Below are 26,918 nucleotides of genomic sequence, written 5' to 3' on the forward strand. Positions count from 1 at the left end.
ATTCTCTCCGTCTCCTATTAATTGTCTAACTTTTGTCCTTTTCGTGCGTCCTCCATTAAATATCCACTTTCACTTTAACATAAATGATATGTAGATCTCACATTTCACTAACTTATTCTATTTATATTTAATTATAAAACTAAAATATAAAAGTGAGACCTATATTCCACTAATTTTTGAATTAACTTTTTTTTACATTTCTTAAAACTCGTGTTGGATTCAAAGTAGACTATTATTGGGGAACTGAAGAGAGGAATTCTATCCTTTGATCACTTTACACTAGTTTTGAAATGAAAATCTCATGCACACTTGTGGCATCCTCGAATCTATTAATCCCCTAAATAGGAGGGAGCTTAAGCATCATTACAATTATAGGAGTATTTCTCAGTAATGATTCAAATTTCACCTTAGACAACTTTTCCAAAGATTTGGTCATGTTGGTATTCAGTATTCACTATTCATCCATGACGCCAAATATCCTAACAAATTTCAAATTTTATTTTTGAGGGCTTCCAATTTTCACACTTAATCCTTGAAATTCTTTCATATTCTATCTTCAATCGCACCAAAACCTCTAATTTATTCCATTATCATCTTTATTGATAAAGTTTAGTATATATACATAGGTTATTTTTGGTTACTCATAATTTGAAAATGACATTAAGATTTTTTTAATTAATTACTTATACTCCCTCCGTCTCTCTAACATTGTCCCACTTTGACTTGACACAGGTTTTAAGTAATGTAATGAAAAGTGAGTTAAAAAAGTTAGTGAAATGTGAATCCTACTTTTATATATTAGTTTTATAATAAAATGTGAGTATGAATGAGTTAGTGAAATATGAGATCCACTATCAAAAATGATAAAAAGTGAAAAGAGACAAATTTTATGGGACAGACGAAAATAGAAAAATGGGACAAACTTTCAGGGACGGAGGGAGTAACATAATATGAATATGAATATAAATATCAATTATTATAATGTTTAAATTAACTAAAATTATATACATAAGAAAAGTTAGAAAAATAGAAAACTAGAAAATTGTACTAGTACTTTCTTGTTTTCAGAATTTTAATTACTTTCTTATTTAGATTATAAATCAAACAAATAAAATTCTAGCAAATACAAAGCTGACTTGCCCATAAAATTTTTCACGAAATGCCAAAAAATGTCATATTTTAAAAATTATTGGAAGTATGGTAATCCTTTTATTTCGTTTTTAATTGAGTACAAAGTATCGTGAAAAGTTTGAAAATTCGTATGTTTTCCGGTAAACTTGTTTGGTGGACTACCAAACAAAAAGACAATACATAAAAGGGGGTGTTTTCACACATACTAAGCGCAGGAATGCATATTTGGAACACCAGTATGTCTGCTTACAATGCTGGTAATCCCTTTGTTCTATCGAAAATGATTCATTTTATTTTTTTACCGTCCCAATCAAGATGACTCATTTATTAAAAATAGAAATACACATACTTCTACTTTAATCTCTTCACTTAACACACAAAGTATAACTATATAAATTCCTGTGCCGATTAAGAAAGAGATCATATTCCTTGAAATCGAGGAAGTATCTTTTTTCACTTTGTGGTATCTACAAAAATTAAATTTTATTTATTTATAGAATATTTTTTTAAGTCTGATTTTTCACTAACAATACGTCAACCACTATTTCTCATTATCTCTATTACTTTATGAGTTTAATATTAAAATCCGCATTAGCTATAAAGAAAATTATTTTTTCATAAACAGAGATGGTAGTACACTTTACTTGCCAAACTCATTCATTCATACTTGATTTTTTACGAAAAGATCATACATTCATTTTAACTAGAGTACCTTTTTCGTTTTTCTGTTTTACCGCGATCAAACTCAGACCCAACGAGTCGCATATCATAATTGAAGTGATTTTGGAAAATTGAGCCAACTCCAGATCGCATGCTCTTTTTGATCGAAGCCGCACCGCAGAGATCTCTCTGTAATCCTCCTCTCCATCGCCTCTGATTCGAGCACATAACATAACCAAATTCGCATGTTGCTTGTTGAAGAAAAGAGAAAAAAAGCAGTTATTCGCCCGCCAAAAACCGTTTTTTTCCCTTTTCATATTTTCTTCCCCCTTTTCCAACCTACTACAGAGCATCTCCGAAAATTGATTCAATCGATGAAAACCCTAATTCTGTGTTCGATTGCCTTATTTTCTCTCTCCGGAGACATCCTCGCCTTGCAAATTCTCTCCAAATCAAAACTCGAAAAATGCGAAAAGGTCTCCCACTCAGACGATCCCCTCAACTGCACTTCCAAAATCATCCTCGACCTCGCCGTCCCTAGCGAATCCGTAAGTCTGTTTCTGCACCTTCTTATTTCCTGTCTCACGGTGCTCTTTGTTTTTTTTTAGAGTGGGAAGGAGGCGTCGATGGTGGCGGAGATAGTGGAGGCGGAGGACAATTCCACAAATTACATGCGTACTCTTCGGGTGCCGCCGGTCATAACCATTCAAAAATCCGCTGCTTATGTGCTCTACGAGTTGACATATATTAGAGTATGTTATAATCATACTCTCTTTGTTTGATTCTCTACGTTTTTCCTATAAACATAATGAGGTGGTGCAATCATTTTTCCTGTATGTTTGTTGCAGGATGTCGCGTATAAGCCACAAGAATTTTATGTTAAAACACGAAAATGTGAGAGAGATGCTGGAGCAAATGTAGTTCAAATGTGTGAGAGGCAAGTGTACTTTTTTATGAGCCTTCCTCTTCAAGTTTTTTCAAAATATAGCTTGTACTACTTTGTAATGTTATGTATGCATGCAATATCATGTCATCTTGTAGCCTTTCAAGTTTCTGAACTTTTGAATCCTACTCTTCATTTTTGATGGTATATTGTGTTTGAAATGATAATATAGGCTGCGAGATGGGGATGGTCATATTATTGAGTATACTCAGGTATTGTTTTGAAATTATTAACCCTTCTCCTCACACTAATTATCCGTTTTATGCTCGCATTATCGTTCACTTCATTCTGAAAAAGGTAAGTGGTAAAATTTTACAAATGTGAATAGCATACAGTTTGTGGAAGTTTCGAACTATTGTAGAGGTTCCTGGAATAATGTTATGAAAATGAACTTCATTGTTGACAATATTGGAAGGACATAAAGATAGAATATGCATATGTTTATGCTGATCAATGTCTTCATATACATTCTCCAATCTCCATACAGGTTTCAATATCTAGGGTCTTCCAGAATTTCACTAGATGTCCAGTTAGTGTTTTAGTCCCTTTGGCTTCTCCTATTATTACATGAAATTATTTTCTGTTATGCATAGCCAACTTGCTGTCCTTGTGGAGACCAGCGCAGGGTCCCATCATCTTGTGGAAATTTTTGTAAGTTTATTGTACCTGTATCAAGTCAACATTTGAATTCTGTTTAAACTGTTATGAAGTATGGAATGACTTACAGTTTAATTGTTTAGTTGACAAATTGGTAAAAGGCAAGGCAAACACAGCACACTGTCTTCGGTTTACAGATGATTGGTAAGGTAACTCTTTTTGGTATTCTTTTTCTTCCAAGGATTTTCATGTCTACTGCAAAAATGAGACAAGCTATACACTATCTGAAATAGGGGTTTATTATTTGCAACTCATAAGTTTGTCTATGTAATGTCCTAAATCCATTGCACCATCTTTTTATGTCATTTAAATAATACTAAAGTTATGAGTTAATAGTGTCATAGGTTTTAAATAGTGCACTTCATGCATACACTAGATGTAAAGCCATGGTAACATATCTTATGATTGATGCATATCTGATCCATTACATTTACAAGTTGCACTAAATATTACCTTCTCTCCCTTCAGACGTTCCATTTTTCTTATTAATTATGTTGGTACCAGGTTCCACGTGTACGGTATTGCACAACACTCTGTTGGATTTAGTATTCGGATTGAGGTTAAGACAGATTCCAAGATATCGGTACACCATTTTTGTCTCATCACATAAGTTCTTACTGCGTTTTGTGCATGCTTGTCATACTTCTCTAGTATTCCTTTTCTTTAATTTGAAGTAAATTTGAATAATATATTATGCTTATTGTAGCCTTGTAGGATAAATATCAGCATTTTTCTCACAAATTAGGCTACTCATTAAGTTAGAAATGCTGAAGCAAGTTGGGGAAGAAAGTGTATGGATGACTAAGTTTTTCTATCAAGTGAATTATGGAAACACATATCTAGACTGCTATATATATATTGGATTAAGATTACATATCATTGGTAAAATACTTACATGCTTCTTATAAAAAAAAATTATGCCTCTTATGCAAGCGCAAACATATGCTTCCCAATAATGTAGGAGGAAGAGAGCATATCTCCCCTTTATTTTCCTCTTTGACCTAAATCGAAGTTGGTTATAAGTGATGAGAATTCTCTAAGGTGGGTAAAAATACTTACATGGTAGTACAAGCTAAATATGTGCCTTACAACTGCTGGTGCTTTATTAATTTATCTTTTGATGCTTCGTTTCTGCACCTTTAACTGATCAGATCCTAATTTATCATCCAAACAAGAACTAATTTGGCACATTGTTAGCAGGAAGTTATTGTGGGTCCTAAAAACAGGACTGCAATATCTGATGACAAATTTTTGAGGGTGAATCTGGTTGGGGATTTTGTTGGCTACACTGATATTCCGTCATTTGAAGACTTCTTCCTGGTTATTCCCAGAGAGGTAGCTTTCTAGTGCTCCATTCACATCGAATGCACGTTGTGTACTTTTCAATTTCTACAAAGACTATTACATTTTAAGTGACATGCTGGTTTGCAAAAGCTGTTATGAATTGGATTACATCATGATAATTCTTCAGTTTCATTATATAGCATAAAGATGCCTCAAAATTTGAAGGCCAGAGTCATAATTCAGTTGATAAAGCCTAATTTACCACCGAGTTAGGAAAGTGCACAAATTTCTGATTCTTTTTTCCCCTATCAATTAAGGCGTTATGGGTTTTATATTTGAATCTTAATCAATATCTCCTCTTTTTGAAGGGTGTTCCAGGTCATCCTCTAAATCTTGGAAGCAATTTTACAATGTGGATGCTTCTTGAACGCGTCCGTTTTACATTAGATGGTTTTGAATGCAACAAAATTGGTGTCAGTTACGAGGCTTTCAACACGCAGCCAGACTTCTGTGCTGCACCATATTGGAGTTGTTTGCATAATCAACTATGGAATTTTTGGGAAGTTAGTATATAGCACGAATCCCTCTGGCAATCAAGTGTCTTATCTCCTGCATCTTTGCATATACATTTCTCTGTTAAAAAATTAATCATCTAATTTCTTGGTGAGCATGGATGGAATTGTGTTCTTTCATGTGTTGGTGAGTCGGTGTAGTTTGTTGGTAGTCTTACTTGGATACAAAAAATGGTCACAGGAAACAGCATTTATCCTTACTAGTTTCTCTCTTCGATGGTATAGCCCCACCGATACAAAAAATGGTCACAGGAAGCTTTCTTCACTGAAGTATCTAAATTACCTGCTTATATGCATTGAGTAACTTATGGCGAGAGTATATGTAGTCTTGATAGAAGAGTTCTGTCAAGGATTACAATCCAACTGAAATGACACTTTTCGATATTTTCAGGCAGACCAGAACCGAATTAACCGCAATCAGGTTCCTCTTTATTGTGTGCAAGGAAGGTTTGAAAGGATAAATCAGCATCCAGTAATGATTTAAGGCATACTTACGTTATGCATATTGAAGAGTGCATCACTGAAGGCCTAATCACTTTATATATTCTACAGGGTGGCGGAGGTCATGCATTTTCAATAGGGATAACGGAAGTTCTTAACTCAAACCTTTTGATCGAACTGAGAGCTGATGACATAGAATATGTCTATCAAAGGTTAATCCCCATTATGTCCTGTTGTCCTCTCCCCTACTCTTTGTTCATACCTCTCCTCTCCACCCCCTTTTCATGATATTACAGAAAATGTATGATTTAAAAGAAGGGGTCTTTTCTTCCATCTATTAAACAGCAAAAATGAGGCCCACCTTAATTTTGCTACTGTGATATCATTTTTTCCATATATGTTTAAAGACCGATCAAGTCATACCTTTTGCAGGAGCCCTGGAAAAATATTAGACATCACTGTACCAACTTTTGAAGCCCTGACACAATTTGGTACTGCAAGAATCAAAACAAAAAATATTGGTGAAGTTGAAGCGTCCTATAGCCTTACTGTAAGATTGGTGTAAAAATGAATGCCATGTTAAACTAAGAGTTTTCTAATTATATTTATTCAAGGCCTTCTTTTTGAAATCCTTCATAATGTTATAAACGTGAGAAAGCTGGATTTTCACGGAAATAGTGCTCACTTGTGCTCAGATTTACATTATTAATTAATTGGACTTTCTTGCAGTTTGATTGCTCATCTGGGGTGAGCCAAATGGAGGTAACTGTTTAGATGTCGCACTCTATGATCATATTGTATATGAACATAGAAAGAGAGAGTAATTGGTAATTAATCATGTTATTTGTGATAGCACAGGAACAATTCTACATAATGAAGCCGAAAGAAGTAGTAACCAGATCATTTAAATTGTACCCAACTACCGATCAAGCTGCTAGATATGCATGCTCAGGTATAGTTGTTTATTGGTTTGAGTACTTTATAAACCTGGTGCTCTATTTATTTGACTTTCTTGAACCATATAACTAGATATTGTGAATATTGAATAGATCCTTTTACCTATGGTCTGATTACAGCCATCCTGAAGGACTCCGATTTTAGTGAAGTTGATAGAGCAGAGTGTCAATTTACAACTACAGCTACTATTCTTGATAATGGATCACAGGTTTGGTTGAAGTTCTATATTAAAATACCTTAGAAGTAAAGGTGAAATTGTATGAAGTTGACAAAGAATGACGATTTATTGAGTTTTCTTCTTCCCTCTCAAAAAATTTCTGAAGAAATAATATAAGTTTGTATAACAAATAATCTTGGAGATTCATATTTTTTAACCACCTATCACAAAAGCAGAGTTTTTTCAAAGAGAATATGATAGTTTTTATTTTATTTTTTATACACTTACGCAGTTCATTGGTTTTGGAGATCATAATTTTGTTAAAAACCTTGTACTCTATTAAATTGAATGTAGCAAGAACAAGAACATTATGTGTAGCTAATGTATGATAACTTTACTTTTTTCTCAACAACTTGATGCTGGCTGTCAAAGTTGTATAGATAAAATATTCATATGATTGAATGGATTTGGATTCTTCAATCTAACAACATTAATCATTCTCGATTTTGCAGACTCCATTTCAGCCTCCGACGACCAGTGTAAATGGTTTCTTTGAATCCATTGAGGAGCTGTGGAATAAGTTTTGGATCCTCTTGGCAGATTTCATAACTGGAAAAAATTGCAGGTGCTCTCCTTTCCTAACTAGGAAGAGTCAATCTTTCAAATTCTGAAAAATATTATTACCAGGTTATTTGGAGTTCTTTTTTACAGAGATTTTTAAAACTTATTTTTGTAGATAGGTTCTCTCTATGTATTAGTACTACATTTTTTTTTTCATTTTTCATAAAGCCATTAGTAATATTCTTTGAAAGATAACACCAAATGGATAACACCAGATGCAGAATTTGTATATTATGTATTATGTCACTTGCATACTTTTACTTGTGTCATCCATTTTTCTCTTCTATTTAAAGAGAAACATAAAGATAGGTATAACTCACAATTATGTCTTCTTATCACTGTGATGATACCATTTCTCCATGCGATCTGGTTGTGTCGACTTTCATGCCACAAATTGCGCTGAAAGTTTTAAGTTGGCACCTAACAGTCACCTGTGATTCGTGGCAAGCAGGAAGAAGTGCTCCGGATTTTTCGACTTCAGCTGCCACATTCAGTATATCTGCATTAGTTGGATGTTGTTGTTCGGTCTGTTTCTAGCAATCTTCCCTACAGGTACCACTATAATTGTGAATTGAGATTTTTCTGAAACATGCCACGACAGAAGGTTTGAGTTAGTGAGATGTCATCTTTTCTGAGAATGCAGCGATTGTGCTTGTTTGGCTTTTACACGAGAAAGGGCTGTTTGATCCTATATATGACTGGTGGGAGGATCATTTCTGGAATAGCGAGGAAAGAGATCAACATCCGCGGAAGCACTATAGAGATGATCTCATTCACCGGCACGATAGGAAGCATCAACATCACAAGCGGGATGCTCAAAGGAAGCGAAACAGTCGTGTTGATCATAGGAATAGAAGCAGAACCGAGGAAAGTTATTATCCGCAGCATGTTCATAAGGATAAACACAGGCGTGCGAGCATATTGGAGGAAGAGGATAGAGTTAGGCATCATCATCGCAGAAAAGGCAAAATTCCTCCTAGGTATGACTCGAGATAACTATATAAACAAACGAATGGAATTGATCGCAGTGATAATAATACTTCAAACTTGCATATGCATGTATGTTTTCACTATCTTCTAATGTAGTTACACATTGGAAACTAGAAGACACTGTAGACGTAGAGTATAATTTCATATGAATGATTTACATGTATACATTTGTTTTTACTTGTCTAGCCTAAAGATATAAACCAAAATCTTGTCACATTCCCATTAAAAATTTGGAGTAGATATCGTTGAAGATGGTGGTGAGGCCTTAATGGTTTATCTTTTTGGATAGTTGAATGTGATAACCATTTGGGAACTGCAAGCCCGGAGTTCGAATAATTTCGCCTCCCTTGATTGCTTTCCACCTGTTTCAATTACGATTACAATTACAATTACAGTATTTTTTGAAATGAGAATATCTAAGTATTTGAATTAGAATATGCTTACTTGTATTTTGTTAGTAAGCAGTGTAGAAAGACAGCCATTTGCAACTTAGTGAATTCGGTTCCAACGCAGAATCGCATGCCACCTCCGAATGCCATGAAGTTTCTTGATGCACTGTTGGTGTCTATTCCCTGCAGTGCCCACATTATACGGAGTACTATATGTTAGACAATCTCTATTCTAAAATCACAATTCTCTTTTAATTATAATTATAATTATAATTAAAAGATAGACTTGGCTTGCCTCCCATCTCCATGGGTTGAAATCAAGTGGATTACTATATCTGGAAGGGTCAAGGTGTACAGCTGGAGGGCATACCATCACAGTCCAACCAGCTGGAATTGTATATTCTGCACATTACCATTTCATTTACTTTTATTAATTAATTCCACATAACAATTTATGGTGTGGTATTATTTTGAGTTGGTTAGCTAACCCTTGAATTTGATTTCTCTCATCGCCTTTCTAAATATCCCAGGAACTATATTAGCCAGCCTCACCGTTTCACTGATAAACTGCAAAATAATTAATTGATTAAGTTAACAAAATGTGACAACAATCACATAGTACTATGTCGTATTGACAATTTTGACCTGAAATGTGAATTTCATTGATTTATATTCTTGCCATGTTAGTCCAGATTCCGGATTTTCCCTCCTCCTAATAATGGCGTCGTGCTCGGCCTGTTTTTGTATACATATTAATGAATTGAAATTAGTACTACTCCCTCCACTAGACAATAATAATGTCTCTTTATTTGTTAAAATTAAAGGAATTTGGGTACTACTTTATGTAATGATACGCATCCACTTATCAAAAATAGTAAAAGTGAAACAAAATATTTAATGGGAGACGGAAAAAGTAGTAGGCGTATTTAGTAATTAGTACGTACGGTGAGTTGGTGTAGGGCGCGAGGGTGGTGAACGAGGAACTTGATGGCCAAGGTGAGTGCCAAGGACGTGGTTTCGAAGCTGGCGAAGAGAAGCACGAACATGAGGTCTAGAGCTATGTCCTCCGTTAGCATCGTATCCTTTCGTTCGATTTCTGTCAACACATAGTCGAAGAAATCAGTCTGTGTTTTTCGTGATTTTTCTCGTCTTTCTTGGAGCATGTCCTTGAGCATCTTCATCGCCTTCTTTCTTCCCTGCACAATATGATTAATTAGGATTAGGATTAGAGGATTAGATCAAATGTTTTCATAGAAATACAAGATTTTTACCTGTAGACATTTATTGTATGCTGTTCCAGGAATGTTCAAGGGGAAGGAGATGAGCCCTCGTATAAATGCTTCAAAATTCCCTCTCAAACTCTCCGACGAATCCTTTGATTCGTAGCTGATTAGCTTCTTTGCAGCAAGATCAAATATCATCTGCAAAACACACAATTTATTACTCCCTCTGTCCGCTGATTAAAGACGCATTTTGACTTTTAAGGAAAGAAGTAAAAAGTTAGTGGAATGTGAGTTTCCGTTTTCATATAAGTAGAATGTGAGTGAAGCATGAGACCCACTTACTAAAAATGATAAAAAAGGTAAATATGTCTTTAAATGACGGACACTCAAAATAACAAAACATGTCAGGTTTTGGCACACAGAGTAAGTATGTTTATTTGATTGTTATGGACATTCCCTATATATTATAAAGGCCCGGGAATGGTAATTAATTGTCATTTATGAAGGAGTCAGGATTACCATTTTGTTGATATAAAACAGGGTTTCGATATTGTTCTACACAAAAATAGTTGAACCTTGAACATAAAATAAAATAGTAGAAGTGGTGACCTGTGCGGCTGCATCCTTGAGCTCAATGGTAGGCCGGGAGGACCACATTTCCAAGGCGGAGCATGAGGCCTGCTCGACTTCGGGAAGCATCTTTCGGAGGCTCTCGGGGCCAAACAAATTGAGCACCATATTCTTCAGGTACTTGTACATGAACCCATGCAATGAACCTACATTTTGGCGCCCAAATATTTGTGTAAACGTCTCCGGATACCAACTTTGAAACAACTCTCCCTCTTTTTGAAATATAAAATAATTCAGATCTGCATCCGTCGAGACTATCACTGCCCGCCCCACCAAGCTCGTCTTGAAAATCGGCCCATACCTAATTCACAACACACAATAAATACGCATGCAATGCTATTAATGAATCTTTACCAAGTCGATATGAGATTAAAAGCATTACCTCTGCATTCTCTCGTACACGAAGGGAGGGATTGCAGAGGTGGTGTTAGGGGCAAAGAACTGCAACGTCTCGCCCAGAAGAGGCCACCCCATCGATCCCGGTGGGAGGGCTCCATTGCACTTGGGATTCCTCCACCGGTAAATCCAGTGCGTCAGCATCACCACCACCACCGATCCCACGTAAAAAACCACTGTTATAGACATCCTCACAAGCAAGATAGAGAGAGAGAGAGAGAGAGAGAGAGAGAGAGAGAGAGAGAGAGAGAGAGAGAGAGAGAGGAAGATCGAATGAGAATTGCTGGAGATACAATCCTTATAAATAAGCTAAACTGATAATTTTATTAATGCAGTTGTCTTTCTTTGTATTCAAAATAATTTAGTAAATTGTCAACGGGTATATAAAACGAGAAGCTTTGAGGATCCTTCCCTATCTCCCACGCTTTTCATTTTATATCTTGAAAAATAAATTAGAAAATGTCTTGTTTCTAAAAAAAATATGTAACTTTTCACTAGATTTAATTAATGTTAAGGAAATATTCCCTGTATCTCTGTTGAATACTGACTGCTTCTATTTTGTTCAAGATTAGATTTCATACTAGATCTTTTTCAGCTGTACAATCCGATTCGAAATCTTGTTCACATCATCATTCGACATTGCAAATCTTGCTTTGTAGATTTTCCTTACAACCACTGTACCTAATTTTTTTTTGAACCATAGAGCATGTCCTTAAATTAATGTGTATGTGATTAAATTTTCACACAATTTTGGTTTTCATTAGTGAATCAATGAATATTAAGACGAAATGTAATTGGTTAAAGTGATACTACGGTAACACGATTACAAACTAGTGTTCCTTTGCCCCTTCATATACGAGATATTTCTTTTGAGCACGAGATTTAGGAAATGATGTAGAGAGAGGAAACGTGTTAGTACTTCTTTGCCAAAAATATAAATGACTCAATTTATGTAATTTGGTGGAACGTCTAAAAAAGGAATATAAAGTTGACAATTTTCAACACGACATGAAAATCCGACAGGAACACACATGAAAGTAATGGATTTGGGTCAACCCATCACGAATCCGATAATTTTGGGTTGGGTTCAAGTTGGATTCAGACAATCTTTAATTATTTTTATTCATTAAAAACAATTATGCTAGCTTTATTTTATAGGTTCTTATAAATCAAGTTCATATCGAATTTTATCTATTAAATCAAGTTTAATCGTGTAATACCATGTTTGTGTTGTTATTGTGTCATGTCAACCTATATTATATCGTGTCGTTAACAAGATCGCGTTGGGACAAGTTGTGTTCGGTTATGAAAATGACCTTCCGCGCTTGGGTTATGCCTTATTGGTTTGGTTGTTATTAGGTTCACTCGATAACGACTCAATCTTACTATACCTAAAACAATACACATCGTTTATGGTGGGAAAGAGGAAGTATCATTTTCGTTTGCAAGTCTTTGGGTTGCAAATGTTCGGAATTCATACGTTAGGAATATCTAATAACTAATTATAATTTTAATTTAATAGAATTTCATAATTTAAAATTAATGTCTTACTATTCTTAAGTTCGCAACTACCAATGGTTTAATCATTAATTTTAAGGTAAGTTGATTTTGGTCCTAAACATATGACCAAAATATGAATTTGGTCCAAAACATTCACTTTTTGAAAAATAGGTCCATAACAACTGAAAATGTAGCCGAAGTAGTCATTTTTTTGACGGTTCCGTAAAAAAACTAACAGTCAACGCTAATTGCACAGTGACATGAACATTAGTTTTTTTTACGTAAACATAAAAAAAGGACCACTCCGACAAGGATTTCATTTGTTATGAACATGTTTTTCTAAATTGAATGTTTTAGACCAAGTTCGTATTTTGGTCATACGTTTATGGCCAAAATTGAACTTTACTCTTAATTTTATTTATATGTAAGAGGGATTAATATAATAGTACTTAATTCTTGGGAGGAAGAAAGGCATAAAGTATTAGGTAAGATATTCTTAACAGGGAACTATGGCAGTGGTTTGACAGCTAAAATTGTAAGGTTCATGTTAAAGGAAAGAACAGGCAAAAAGAATTATTTATCTGAAAAAAGCAGTGTGAGAGGTGTAGATGAAGCCAATTTCTGAACAACACTGTAAAGTTTGCATTTGTTTATTTAGTTAGTTGAATAATTAATAATAGTAGTGAGATATTAAATGAGTTGTGGGTGAAGAGTCAAATATGGCCCACATGTTGAGATAGTATGATGCACACTACTCACACCCAATTGTATCCTCCATCCTGTAAACACACTTATTCAATTTAATTTCTATATTACTAATTTTTCTATTTTTAAACTGTTTTAATTTTATTCAAACTATGATATATCTTATTTTAAAATAAGAAATTTTAGACGTGGATTGTAACTCTAACTCTCTAAGCCCTTCCTGCAATCATGGAATAAAATAAGAGTATAATGGAATAGGGATGTAATCAAATACAAACTCTAAATTTTGTACAAACTCTAAACTATGATTTGAACCATTAAAAAATGTCAACAGATGACAAAATTATATCAACAGAAAATATCAACACAATGTCAATGGTTGATGTTGTGTTGACATTTTCTGTTGATGTATTTTTATCATCTGTTGATATATTCTAACGGTCCATATCATAGTTTGGAGTTTGTACAATATATAAGTTTGCATTATATCACTACCCGAATGGAATAAATATAAAAATGGGATAAAAATAGAAAATACAGTACATTGTAATTCTTTTTCATTCCATTCCTCTCTTCATACTGTTTTAATTTGCTTCAAACTGGGATTTATCTTATTTAAAAATAAGAAATTTTAGACGTGAATTGTAACTCCAACTCTCTGAGCCCTTCTTGCAATCATGGAATAAAAAAAAGAGTATAATGGAATAAATATAGAAATGGGATAAAGATAGAAAAAATATTATTACTCTTTTTTATTCCATTCCTCTCTTATTTTAAACAAATTAATAGAATGAAAGTATGAATCACATTCAATTTCATTAAAACTAAAATGATTTGGATCTCCTGCTATGGAAAGAAACACGAAAAAAATGTTGTTAGTCAAATCCCATTATATTTTTTAAAATAAGAAATTGATATTTTAATATTTTATTTTTTACTATATAAAATAATGAAATGTGAAGAACAACATCCCCTGCAGTGCTTCTCTGCACAGGAGGGGATCCAAACTCAAACTAGAAAGGGTCATAGGCCATCCACATCCCTGTCTCAATACCGTCTCATCCCTTAACAATTCATGGGTCTCACTGCACTTTTTACCCCATCTCTTAACTAAGAGACAACACTTGCAACCCTCCATCTCTTAACCATCTCATCTCTTAACTATTCAATCAGTTTCATTTTTTATTTTTATTTCCAACAAATTCAATTAATAAAAACACACTTCATTAAATAAAAGAAAATTACAATTTAAAATCCTAAAAAAATAAAAAAACACATAATTAAAATCTTAAAAAAATTAAAAAAGACATAATTAAAAATACTAGAAATTAAAAACACTTAGATTATAAAAACTACTCCGCCGGCGAATCATTCCCCGAAGGCGGTGGCGGTGCACTTGTTTGAGGCGGAATACCAAGTTGTCTTGCCAGATACGCAATGCTGACAAAATGGGCTTGATATTGGTCAGGCGTCATGCGGGAAGTGTCAGCCACCGTGGCGGTAAAGTACATGGACATTAGGAAGGGCGGCGGCGTGCCTTGGGAGCCTGCCTGGTTTGATTCACCTCGGCCCCTCCCTGTGCGAGCTCTAGCCTCCTTTGTCGCCTTGTTCCCTTGCGGCCGACGTCATGTACCGGAGGAGCCCCCTGCATTGGATGTCGGGAACTCAACCTCTAGTGAGGCGTTGCCTTTCCCGTTCTCACTAGACGAGTATTGGCCACTCGCCGTATGCTTCGGGCGTTTTGAGCTCGAGCCCATGCTGGACTGGACACCGCCAGCCCACTGACAGGACTCTAGGGTGCAGTGCGGTTTGTGTGATGTGTCACTCGATCTAACAGGTCCAGAGGATTCGACTAGACTTCAGAGGCTAGAAGATCGTGAAACTATCAGAAAGGGGTCGTTGGGTGCACTCTATTCCTTCAAAAAAAAACCTCAACCCACTATACTACAACTTAGCACAGGGAAGTAAAGGATCGATCCCACGAGGACAAAGGTGCTACGAAACTGCATTTGAGGATGTTTTGGGAAAGAAAAGGGGTTGGCTGCTGCCACGCAATTTTTGTGGGTCGAGAACTTAAAACTACTTGGTCTGAGAGATAAGCAAAACTTTACTCTACCTTTTGGGTCTAATAGATCAGAAGAACTTTACTCTACCTACTGGGTCTAAGAACTGAGAGCGTATGGAACATACATGACTTAGAGAAACTGAGATATTTTAAAGTTCTAAAACAGCTGGAGTAAACTTAACTAGACAGACTTTCCTAATTTGGACAGACAAGCATAAAGCGAAAGGTAAAGACAGATTTCCTTAAACTAACAGGGTCTGGAAAAGCATGCAGAAAAGTAAAAGAGACAAAGCAGATCGTACTGACAGGTCTAGGGGACATGCAGAAAAAGCAAAGTACATGCTGAAAAGTATTGACATAAAGCAGATCTGGTTCTAACTACCAACAACTTCATCTTCTTCGGGAATCAAACGAGAATAGCAGAGAAAATAGAGTTTTAAACACCATGAAAACAGAGCAAACTTTAGATCTAAACTTAAAACGAGAAATTAAAGCCTAAACTAACAGATCTACGCTACTGGACCTAAAGGATGCAGAAACAGAAAGTAAATAGCCATAATCATGCACAACGTAAACATCAAGCACCAAATATGGGAAACTTCAACTCCAAAACACCACGATTCAACAAATCCAAACATCTCCATATGCAAATCCCCAACCTCCAACAACAAACCAACAGATCTCAGCTCCAAACATCCAACAACAAACAAAGAATGAAAGCTAAAAACAAGAGATGAACATGAACTCAGAGATATCCAACCAAAAGCAAACATAAACTTCCATAATAACTAGAAATAAGTCTGAATCCAGTAGATCAAAGTCAGAAACTAGAGTTGCGAACTTAAGAACCACAAAGTACTAAACGAAAGCAAATAGAATTGTTTATTCGCCTTCACAAGGCGGTGTTACACAGCAAAATAACGATGACGATGAGAACCACGGTGGCCAGAATCCTCCATGTCCAAGTGCACAACAATACGAAATGAAAATTTGAAGTATGGAACTAGAACTAGAGCTAGGAGGGCGTAGAAGTGGCTCGCCGTGACTGTCTTGTTCTTCAAGGTTGAGCTCCTTATATATGTGAGGCTTTGATCCCTAGGGTATCCCTCTGGTGATTTTACGCTCTTGCCCTTGAGTAAGACTTCTTTAAAATAATCTGCTCTTGCCTCATTCTGCTCCCGTCGCCAATTTTTTATTCTCCCAGGTCTGAACGACGACTTTTGATTTTTGCTTCAATTTCATCTCTTTTGCATCTGCCAGGTCCGGTAACAGCAACTCCTAGGTTCGGCAGATTTACTACGCACCTGAACTCAATAACGCACATTAGCGCCCCAAATGCACAGAATTTTAACCTTAAAACCGATGCATGAAACGAGCCTTATCAAACTGCTCACACTTAAACCATACTTGTCCTCAAGTATGAAGACAAGAAAAAGGAATAAAGCACGTTTTAATGCATGGTTTCCCCTTAACCGACTCTACTAAAAAAAAGGAAAAAGACTCAAACTACTAGACCTAGACGCTAAAGGACTTAGACAAAGAAAACAGATAAAACACATATTAACACTTAAACACATAAATGCATAAACTGGTTTATTTTCTAGCAGCCATCCCCACAAGATTAAGGTCAATTCAAGAACCTACAGTCTCCGAATCTTCCCTTTCCCTTCTTCTATCTAATCGGCTTGTCAGTTTGTCAAGATAGCCCCTAACTTCACTAACTGTTGGATTCGCTCGATCACTCATTCCTCACCAGGGATGTTAGGATCGTTCGCTCTTATAGTGCTATACCACTGATGCCTCGGGTCAGAGAGTTCCCTTGTCTTAGCTCTTATTATAATTTTCTCCTTCCCTCCTGGACTTCGTCTAGCTTATACCTCCCTGGACTTCGTCCAGCTTATAACTCCAAAATATATATATATTTTTTTATCTGGACCTTGTTCCAGTTTATTCCTCCCCTTTTTTTTTTCTAGACCCTGGACTTCGTCCAGCTTATACCTCCAGTACCCTTCCCCTAGGCCCGAGAGGTTACTTCTATCACCAAAATTTTTCTCCTTCTAAGTTCTTTCCCTAAGCATCAAGTGGCAGCCCTCTCATTTTGTATTAGTATGAAGTGTTTAAGGCTTATAACTCACTTTTATGGAGGGCTTCACAACTAGATTAGTCGAGGCATATTCTATCGTCCTTACTTCATCCAAACCGACTTTGATTTATTAAGGAAAAGGGCATCAAAGTTGACATGCATTCCCTCTTCAATCACTCTCACTAAGGGGCTTTGCTTTCTATTCACCAGTTATGCATAAACACATAATTTCCTACTAACTGACTACTACTAACTCCTAGACCTAGTAAACAGACGCACATAATTGACACTAACTCTCTCCCCCCTCCCACTTCACCATGCTTGTCCCCAAGCATTTTTTGGTGAAGTGGAAAATAGGGCTAAGTTAGTGCGACACTTAACAGACTCACAAAACACATATTATGTAAAAACAAACTTCTCACACTTAGACCGAGAATCGGGCTAAGTGGGAGAAGATATACAATTAAACAGACACCAAAGCATGCTATATATAAAAAGAAAACAAATTTCTCACACTTAGACCGAGCATCGAGCTAAGTGGGAGAAGATAGCTAATGGACAAATATTTACAGACACATAAAACGGGCATGCTTTGTAAAAAAAATGAACTAAAACATAAAAAGAAAAAAAAAAACTGAAATTTAAAATTACTTGGTTGGGGGAGGGGGGGGGGTCAATTCTGGCTCTGGTCCCCCGTGGGACCAGACTTCTTGGGCACCGTCTTTGCTTTCTTCTGGCTGGGATTTGGTTCATCATCCTTCTTGGGCTTCTGTTCCCCTGGCCTGGGGGTATCCTTCTTCACTGGTACGCTGGTGGTGGTCTCACTGTCCTTCCTCTTCTTTTCTGGTACACTGGTGGTGGTCTCGCTGTCCTTTCTCTTCTTCTCTGGTGGCATTCCCTGGGCGCCGGAGGCTGGCTTCTCTGGGGTGACTCCTGGGGTTAGCTGCCTAGATTCTATGGGCAACTTCGGAGGCATGCACGGCTGCTGAGCCCGGAGGATCTTCTGGTCAACCACGGTGACCATTTTCATCATTGTCTCCACGGCCTGGGCCATCTTGTCAGCTTGCGCGGCCATTATCTCCATTTGAGTTACCGCCTCCTGGTGCAGCTTCAACAAGATCTCCTGTTGCTGCACCGTATTATCTCCCTTTGAGTTTGTACAATATATAAGTTTGCATTATATCACTACCCGAATGGAATAAATATAAAAATGGGATAAAAATAGAAAATACAGTACATTGTAATTCTTTTTCATTCCATTCCTCTCTTCATACTGTTTTAATTTGCTTCAAACTGGGATTTATCTTATTTAAAAATAAGAAATTTTAGACGTGAATTGTAACTCTAACTCTCTGAGCCCTTCTTGCAATCATGGAATAAAAAAAAGAGTATAATGGAATAAATATAGAAATGGGATAAAGATAGAAAAAATATTATTACTCTTTTTTATTCCATTCCTCTCTTATTTTAAGCAAATTAATAGAATGAAAGTATGAATCACATTCAATTTCATTAAAACTAAAATGATTTGGATCTCCTGCTATGGAAAGAAACACGAAAAAAATGTTGTTAGTCAAATCCCATTATATTTTTTAAAATAAGAAATTGATATTTTAATATTTTATTTTTTACTATATAAAATAATGAAATGTGAAGAACAACATCCCCTGCAGTGCTTCTCTGCACAGGAGGGGATCCAAACTCAAACTAGAAAGGGTCATAGGCCATCCACATCCCTGTCTCAATACCGTCTCATCCCTTAACAATTCATGGGTCTCACTGCACTTTTTACCCCATCTCTTAACTAAGAGACAACACCTGCAACCCTCCATCTCTTAACCATCTCATCTCTTAACTATTCAATCAATTTCATTTTTTATTTTTATTTCCAACAAATTCAATTAATAAAAACACACTTCATTAAATAAAAGAAAATTACAATTTAAAATCCTAAAAAATTAAAAAAACACATAATTAAAATCTTAAAAAAATTAAAACATACATAATTTAAAATACTAGAAATTAAAAACACTTAGATTATAAAAACTACTCCGCCGGCGAATCATTCCCCGAAGGCAGTGGCGGTGCACTTGTTTGAGGCGGAATACCAAGTTGTCTTGCCAGATACGCAATGCTGACAAAATGGGCTTGATATTGGTCAGGCGTCATGCGGGAAGTGTCAGCCACCGTGGCGGTAAAGTACATGGACATTAGGAAGGGCGGCGGCGTGCCTTGGGAGCCTGCCTGGTTTGATTCACCTCGGCCCCTCCCTGTGCGAGCTCTAGCCTCCTTTGTTGCCTTGTTCCCTTGCGGCCGACGTCGTGTACCAGAGGAGCCCCCTGCATTGGATGTCGGCAACTCAACCTCTAGTGAGGCGTTGCCTTTCCCGTTCTCACTAGACGAGTATTGGCCACTCGCCGTGTGCTTCGGGCGTTTTGAGCTCGAGCCCATGCTGGACTGGACACCGCCAGCCCACTGATAGGACTCTAGAGTGCAGTGCGGTTTGTGTGATGTGTCACTCGATCTAACAGGTCCAGAGGATTCGACTGGACTTCAGAGGCTAGAAGACAAAAACTGAAATTTAAAATTAAAACTGAAATTTAAAATTACTTGGTTAGAGGGGGGGGGGGGTCAATTCTGGCTCTGGTCCCCCGTGGGACCAGACTTCTTGGGCACTGTCTTTGCTTTCTTCTGGCTGGGCTTTGGTTCATCATCCTTCTTGGGCTTCTGTTCCCTTGGCCTGGGGGTATCCTTCTTCACTGGTACGCTGGTGGTGGTCTCACTGTCCTTCCTCTTCTTTTCTGGTACACTGGTGGTGGTCTCGCTGTCCTTTCTCTTCTTCTCTGGTGGCATTCCCTGGGCGCCGGAGGCTGGCTTCTCTGGGGTGACTCCTGGGGTTAGCTGCCTAGATTCTATGGGCAACTTCGGAGGCATGCACGGCTGCTGAGCCCGGAGGATCTTCTGGTCAACCACGGTGACCATTTTCATCATTGTCTCCACGGCCTGGGCCATCTTGTCAGCTTGCGCGGCCATTATCTCCCTTTGAGTTACCGTCTCCTGGTGCAACTTCAGCAAGATCTCCTGTTGCTGCACCGTATTTGCTCCCAGCTTCAACATTGTTTCTTCCATCCTTGTCTGCCACCCTTCACTTGCCGTATTCTCATCACCTTCTTCGTCCACCTTCTCTGTCTTTATCTTCACTCCGCCAGCTTTCTCTACTTCGTAAAATCTCAACACGCCATCCTTCATGATCGTCAATCCTTTGTTGAAGAAGAATGAGAGATCGAAGTATCCTGGGTCGCTACACATTGGTAGGTTGGCTACCGAGTCGGCTATTTTCATCGACACATTCCTCTGGAGGTATGCTCCCAGCAAGTTGCATGCGTAGAGATGGCGGTCGGAGTGAGTTCTGACTCTCTGGCATGCATAGGCAGTCCAATACCCGAGGTGGACCTTCATGTTGTTCAGCATGCACCACATGAAATATAGCTCTGGAGCGGTGAGGGTTGCACCCACTTGACCCAATAGATTGTACCCGATATATACTTGTGCCAATCAGAGTACAGGGTTAGTGATGTGTATCCCCTTCGATGTGCTTGTCTTGAACTTGGCCACCTTCTTGTGGGCAACCATCCTCCAGGCCTCCTCTGCATCGAAGCCTGCTGTGTACTTGGGTGCGCCGATCTCTCTCTCATTCCACGCTCCTTCTTCCTCCTCTTCGAGTTTCCACGCTCCTTCTTCCTCCTCTTCGGGTGTCAGTAGTTCCAGTCTCAACGACCACTCCCTTATACTCATCTCCATCTCCTCGTTGAACAGCCTGAAGGAGATCGTGTCTGCATCGAGATTCGTAGATTTCTTGAACTTGAAGGACGTGAAGAACTCCTTCGCCAGAGCCACCGGCACCTCCGCATTGCTGTGGTTGAGAAGCCACTCAAACCCGATGCTTTTGAAGTAGGAGATGAACTTCTTCTCCACTCCCAGTTCCTCTAGGTCCGAGAGGCACAGCTTCTTTCCGGATTTTGCCGATTTTCCATTCGTGGCTCAGCCATCGCACGCCTTCAGCAGCTTTGGGTCCTCAAATTGGACCATGGCTTCCAACAACCTCTTGGTCACAAGGACCTCCATTGTTTCGAATGGGCTCTCCTCCACGGCTGGTATCTCAGCCTCCTCTTCTTCAGTTGGATGGGCAAACGGCACACGGATCGCCTCTGGTTCGCTGATCACCACAGTGGTGTTCGCGGGGCGAGATTTCTTCTTTTGGGGCTTAGCAGCATGCTTACCCTTCCTTTTTCTTTCCGCCTCATATCTCGTTTCCAGGGCCTCCGGAGAGATCTCCTCCTCGGCTGGCAAAGTTTCTTGGACCAGGGGGATATCATCCCCAGTCTTCTCTATGTCTTCCAGCCTCAGGCGCTTGGACCTGCCTGCCTCTGCCTCATCCACTTGCTTCTTGTTCCGACGGGATTGCCTCCTCGTCATCCTCTCATCCGTTGGAGTTACTTGGTCATCAGTAGTTGTATCGTCTACCACGATGATGTCAGTCTCGATCTCTTCACATTCTTTCTCGGCATCTTTTCCACTGCCGTCTCGTTCTTCTTCCTTCTCTATCTCCTTTTCAACAACTTCCTCATCGACACTCTCACCTTCCTTCTCAGCCTCCTTGTCAACAATTGTTTCACCTTCTTCACCTACACTGCCCTCACTACCCTTTTCACCATCCACAGTCTCCTCAACACCCTGTTCCTCATTCTCTTCCACTTCTCCTGTTTCTTCTTGCTCCACTTCCTCTACTTTATCACCCTCCCCACCATCTTCACCCTCTCCCCTGTCCCCTGTATTCCTCATCCCCTGACCCAGTGGCCTCTGCGTCCAGTGTTTCTTCTTGCTCAACTAGACTACCCCCTCCCTCCTCTCTTACTACTTCCTCAGTATCCATCCTATCACACTCCTCCTCTCCAGTTTCTTCTTCATTTACAGAGGGTTCGGCATGGGGCTCAGTTTCTTTTTTAGGACTCGTATGTGGGGGGTTCCTCTCTTGGGTTAGGGTTTCCGGTAAAATTTGGAGGTTTTCGGGGTGTGTGGGTAAGGCTTGTGCAGTGGGTGTTTCGATTAATGTTTGGGGTCTTGGTGGAATTGTAAGTGGGGTTAGGGCAGGAATTACCTCTTCTTGTTTCCGGCATGCCTCCGCCATTTGTGCGAAAAATTTGCTTGCCTTCGGCCCTTTCCCGTACTTCCTCATGAATTCTTGTATGATTTCCTCGGGATCCAGTTCCGCTTCGTCGGATTTCGCCTCGGCGGGGTTGTCTTGTCCGATGTTTGGCTGTGGTTGCACTTCGGTCGGTATGGGCTGCGGTGGAACTTCTGGTAGAGTGGGGTTTTCTTCTGGTGGTGGCGTGGGTGCTTTCTCGGCCGCGGGAGTCGAACTCGCCGCCTCTGTTGCTTTCTTTTTGGGTTTTTCCTTCGGCGGGTTCTTCCCGCGGGTTGTGCGTGAAGCTGGATTTTTCTGCATCTTTGTCTACGGCAGTGTTTTACGGCGGTGGTTGATGGCGGTGGGTTTGATGGTTCTCGGATCTGCAGAGAGAAAGAAAAGTTTGGGAATGGTGAGTTATGAGAAAATTATTTTAGGTGAGAGAAGTTAATTAGTTTTTAGGGAAGTTATTTTAGGAAAAAGAGAATAAAAGGAAAATAAAAGAAATAAAAGGAAAAGAAAAAGAAAATAAAATAAAAATAAGAAAAGGAATATCATGATTGTCTGTAGGCGAACGGTCGCGTCTCTGACGCAAGCAACCGTACGCCTCGCCAGCTTTTTGAAATTCAAAATTCAAACTTCCCCATGATTTTTCTCACTTCCCTCTGACCGGGTAATCTTAAACACTTAGTAAAAACAACGAAATTATCTGAACGCCTTGGTCAAAGAGATAAACCTTTCAAATTTGTGCATTTCCTCTGACGCTCAGAATTTCAAAAATCTTTTTGGGTTTTAGAAGTATATATATATTTTTTTGTACTTTCATAAAAAAAAACGTATTCATGTTATTTACACCTAAATGTTTAAATATTCTTGGGAATTAACTGGTCCAGTCAGCTGATCGAAAATTTTACCCTATCTACCTGACCCAGTAATTCCCCAAGAATATTTAAACATTGCTTACTAGGCAATAGTGGAAGGTGTGTGGAGTGGAATTTCTTCCACTTCACACAATTCTGAGCTATCCCTAAACACTTTCACTCTATGACCATTAACTAGGAAAGGAACAGAGTTAGCATTGACTCCCTGAATTTCCACTGCTCCATGCGGTCGAATGCCAACAATTGTATAAGGCCCTATCCACTTGGACTTCAGCTTTCCAGGCATGAGCTTGAGCTTTGAATGAAAAAGGAGTACTTTCTGCCCGACCTGCAGCTCCTTGACCCAAAGATTTTTGTCGTGCCAGAGTTTAGTCCTCTCCTTATACCACATGGCTGAATCATATGACTCTAGCCTCAATTCCTCTAGCTCCTGCAGTTGCATCTTCCTCTCTTCCTCACAGGCATGAGCCTTCATATTCATTTCTTTGACTGCCCAATACGCTTTGTGTTCTATCTCCACGGGCAGGTGGCACATTTTTCCAAATACCAGTCTGTAGGGTGACATTTCTATTGGTGTCTTGTAAGCGGTTCTGTAGGCCCAGAGGGCATCACCCAGACGCTTGCTCCAGTCCTTTCTTGATGTATTCACCGTCTTCTCCAGGATGCCCTTGATCTCTCGATTCGAGATTTCAGCCTGCCCATTTGACTGGGGATGATATGGAGTGGATAACCTATGGTGGACTCCATATTTTCTCATCAGTGCTTCAATCGTCCTATTGCAGAAGTGAGTCCCTTGATCTGAGATGATCGCTCTGGGCACGCCATACCGATTGAAAATATTGGCCTTTAGGAACTTCGAAACTTCCTTCGCATCGCTTGAGCTTGTAGCCTTTGCCTCTATCCACTTCGACACGTAATCCACAACAACCAATATATACGTATTTCCATATGAAGATGGAAATGGGCCCATGAAGTCCATGCCCCAAACATCAAAGGTCTCGCAGACTATTATAGGAGTCTGTGGCATCTCATCTCTCATAGAAATCCCTCCGATAAGTTGGCACCTGTTACAATTCTGGCAGAACTCATAAGCATCCCTATTCAACGAAGGCCAGTAGAAACCGCTATCCAGAACCTTTCTTGCCGTTTTCCTCGGGCCGAAATGGCCACCACATGCTAGTGCATGGCAATGGTTTAGCACGTCTCTTTGCTCCCATTCTGGAATACACCTTCTTATCACTTGATCTGGACCCATCTTCCAGAGGTATGGGTCATCCCAAAAGTAGTACTTGGAATCACTTTTAATCTTCATCCTCTGGGCCCCTAGTGATTTCTTGCGCGGTAGGTAATTCTCCAGTAACTAAATAATTTGCCAGGTCCGCGAACCAAGGCTCGTCATTCGGCTTGCCTTTCCGTTTCTCTGACTCCTCGGGCCCAGTTAATGCTAACACTGCTACCCATCTGATTGGTCTAGTGGATTCCCCTAAGTAATACAAGTGCTCCTCTGGAAAGGTATCAGGGACGGCTTCCTCATCTTCTCTCTGGTTAATCCTGCTTAAATGGTCTGCCACTCTATTCTCGGTCCCTCTCTTACCTCTGACTTCCCAGTCGAACTCTTGCAATAGCAGCACCCATCGGATTAGCCTTGGCTTAGATTCCTTCTTGGCTAGGAGGTATGTAATGGCTGCATGGTCAGTGAACACTATCGCCCTCGACCCCAGTAGATATGGTCGGAATTTTTCAAATGAGTACACCACAGCCAGCATCTCCTTCTCGGTGGTGTCGTAGTTCTTCTGGGCCTGGTTGAGAGTCTTTGAGGCATAAAATATGACATAACTTTTTCCTTCGATCCTTTGCCCCAACACTGCTCCTACTGCAAAGTCACTCGCATCGCACATTACCTCGAAAGGATAATCCCAGTTGGGCGAGCGGATTATCGGAGCTGTGACCAGATGATCCTTGAGTAGTTGGAAGGCTTTTTTACACTTATCATCAAACTCAAATTCCACCTCATTCTGGAGTAGTCTTGTCAGGGGTTGGACGATTTTTGCGAAGTCCTTAATGAACCTTCAGTAGAACGCTGCATGCCCCAAGAATCCTCGAATCACTTTCTGATTCGTTGGGTGTGGAAGCTTAAAGATCACCTCCACTTTTGCTTGATCTACCTCGATGCCCCTCTCAGATACAATATGTTCTAGTACTATCCCTTCCTTGACCATAAAGTGTCATTTCTCATAGTTCAGCACCAGGTTCTTCTTCCTGCATCTCTCCAAAACAACATCTAGGTGCCCCAGGCAAGTCTCGAAAGAATCTCCATATACGGTGAAATCATCCATATATATCTCGATGCAGTCCTCCAGTAGATCCGAGAAAATGCTCATCATGCATCGCTGAAATGTCCCAGGTGCGTTGCACAGACCAAAAGGCATTCTCCGGTAGGCGTATATTCCAAAGGGGCAGGTAAATGTGGTCTTCTCCTAATCCTCCGGATTGACATATATTTGGAAGTATCCACTGTAGCCATCTAGAAAGCAGAAGTATTGCTTTCCCGCCAACCTTTCCAGCATTTGGTCGATGAAGGGTAGCGGGAAATGATCCTTGCGTGTGGCCGCATTGAGTTTCCGGTAGTCTATGCACATTCTCCACCCCGTGACTAACCTTGTGGGCACAAGCTCGTTGCGGTCATTCTTGACTACTTGTATTCCTGATTTCTTCGGCACCATGTGGACAGGACTCACCCACTCACTATCGGGAATGGAGTATATGATTCCCAAGGCCAGCAGCTTCAATACTTCCTTTAACTCCTGGACCAGGGGGTTAATCACATCAACAAAATGGAGGTTTTCCACGTCAAGTGGTTTCCTCATAGCTTTATCAATACTAAAAGTGAATTTCTCCCCATTATAATCTAAACAGATGGTGCCATCAAAAACGTCAATTATAGTCTTAGCGGTCCTCAAAAATGGTCTTCCTAAAAGTACGCCACTAGACTCAGCAGTTTCGTTGTCACTCATTTTAGTCACATGGAAATCGGCAGGGTATAGAAAATCATGAACTTTAACTATCACATTTTCTAACACTCCTTCAGGGCTAATGCATGATCTATCAGCTAACTGGATCACCACTTTCGTATCAGTCATTCTTGCTCCTACCAGTTTTTTATATATGGAAAGTGGTAACACATTAATAGATGCACCTAGATCACACATAGCATGCTCGACTCTGACACCTCCTATAGTGATAGGTAAGGTAAACATACCTGGGTTAGTTTGCTTCGACGGCATTATCCTCTTTTGAATTACTGCAGATACATTCTCCCTGATCACGATCTTTCCATCGGATTTTGTCTTGCCCGCAATGAACTCCTTAATGAATTTGCTGAACGGGGGCAACTTCATAGCCTCCAGGAACGGGAGATTGATCTCCAGCTTCCCAAAGATCTCCATAA

General features: G+C 39.1%; 2 protein-coding genes across 2 annotated transcripts; one reads left to right on the forward strand and one right to left on the reverse strand.

Annotated features, from left to right (window-relative positions):
- Positions 1-1,816: 1,816 nt before the first annotated feature.
- Positions 1,817-8,665, forward strand: HAP2 (hapless 2). Its single transcript, XM_048120244.2, has 18 exons — positions 1,817-2,339; positions 2,400-2,543; positions 2,640-2,728; positions 2,907-2,946; positions 3,328-3,385; positions 3,475-3,535; positions 3,896-3,974; positions 4,592-4,726; positions 5,044-5,238; positions 5,639-5,719; positions 5,800-5,900; positions 6,121-6,238; positions 6,418-6,450; positions 6,547-6,640; positions 6,765-6,853; positions 7,315-7,427; positions 7,875-7,975; positions 8,067-8,665. Exons 1-18 carry the CDS (start codon positions 2,037-2,039, stop codon positions 8,417-8,419), a joined length of 2,187 nt encoding a protein of 728 aa, XP_047976201.2. The 5' UTR covers positions 1,817-2,036; the 3' UTR covers positions 8,420-8,665.
- LOC125218559 (cytochrome P450 87A3-like) lies at positions 8,644-11,247 on the reverse strand. The gene is made up of 9 exons (XM_048120247.2): positions 11,038-11,247; positions 10,635-10,956; positions 10,074-10,223; positions 9,747-9,998; positions 9,448-9,537; positions 9,291-9,369; positions 9,098-9,204; positions 8,858-8,985; positions 8,644-8,775 (listed from the first exon to the last, which is right to left on the reverse strand). Exons 1-9 carry the CDS (start codon positions 11,238-11,240, stop codon positions 8,679-8,681), a joined length of 1,428 nt encoding a protein of 475 aa, XP_047976204.2. The 5' UTR covers positions 11,241-11,247; the 3' UTR covers positions 8,644-8,678.
- Positions 11,248-26,918: the final 15,671 nt, after the last annotated feature.

The sequence above is a fragment of the Salvia hispanica genome, chromosome 1 (assembly GCF_029641045.1).
Source record: "Salvia hispanica isolate PSC_SH4W2 chromosome 1, Shi_PSC_v1, whole genome shotgun sequence".
Lineage (NCBI taxonomy): Eukaryota > Viridiplantae > Streptophyta > Magnoliopsida > Lamiales > Lamiaceae > Salvia > Salvia hispanica.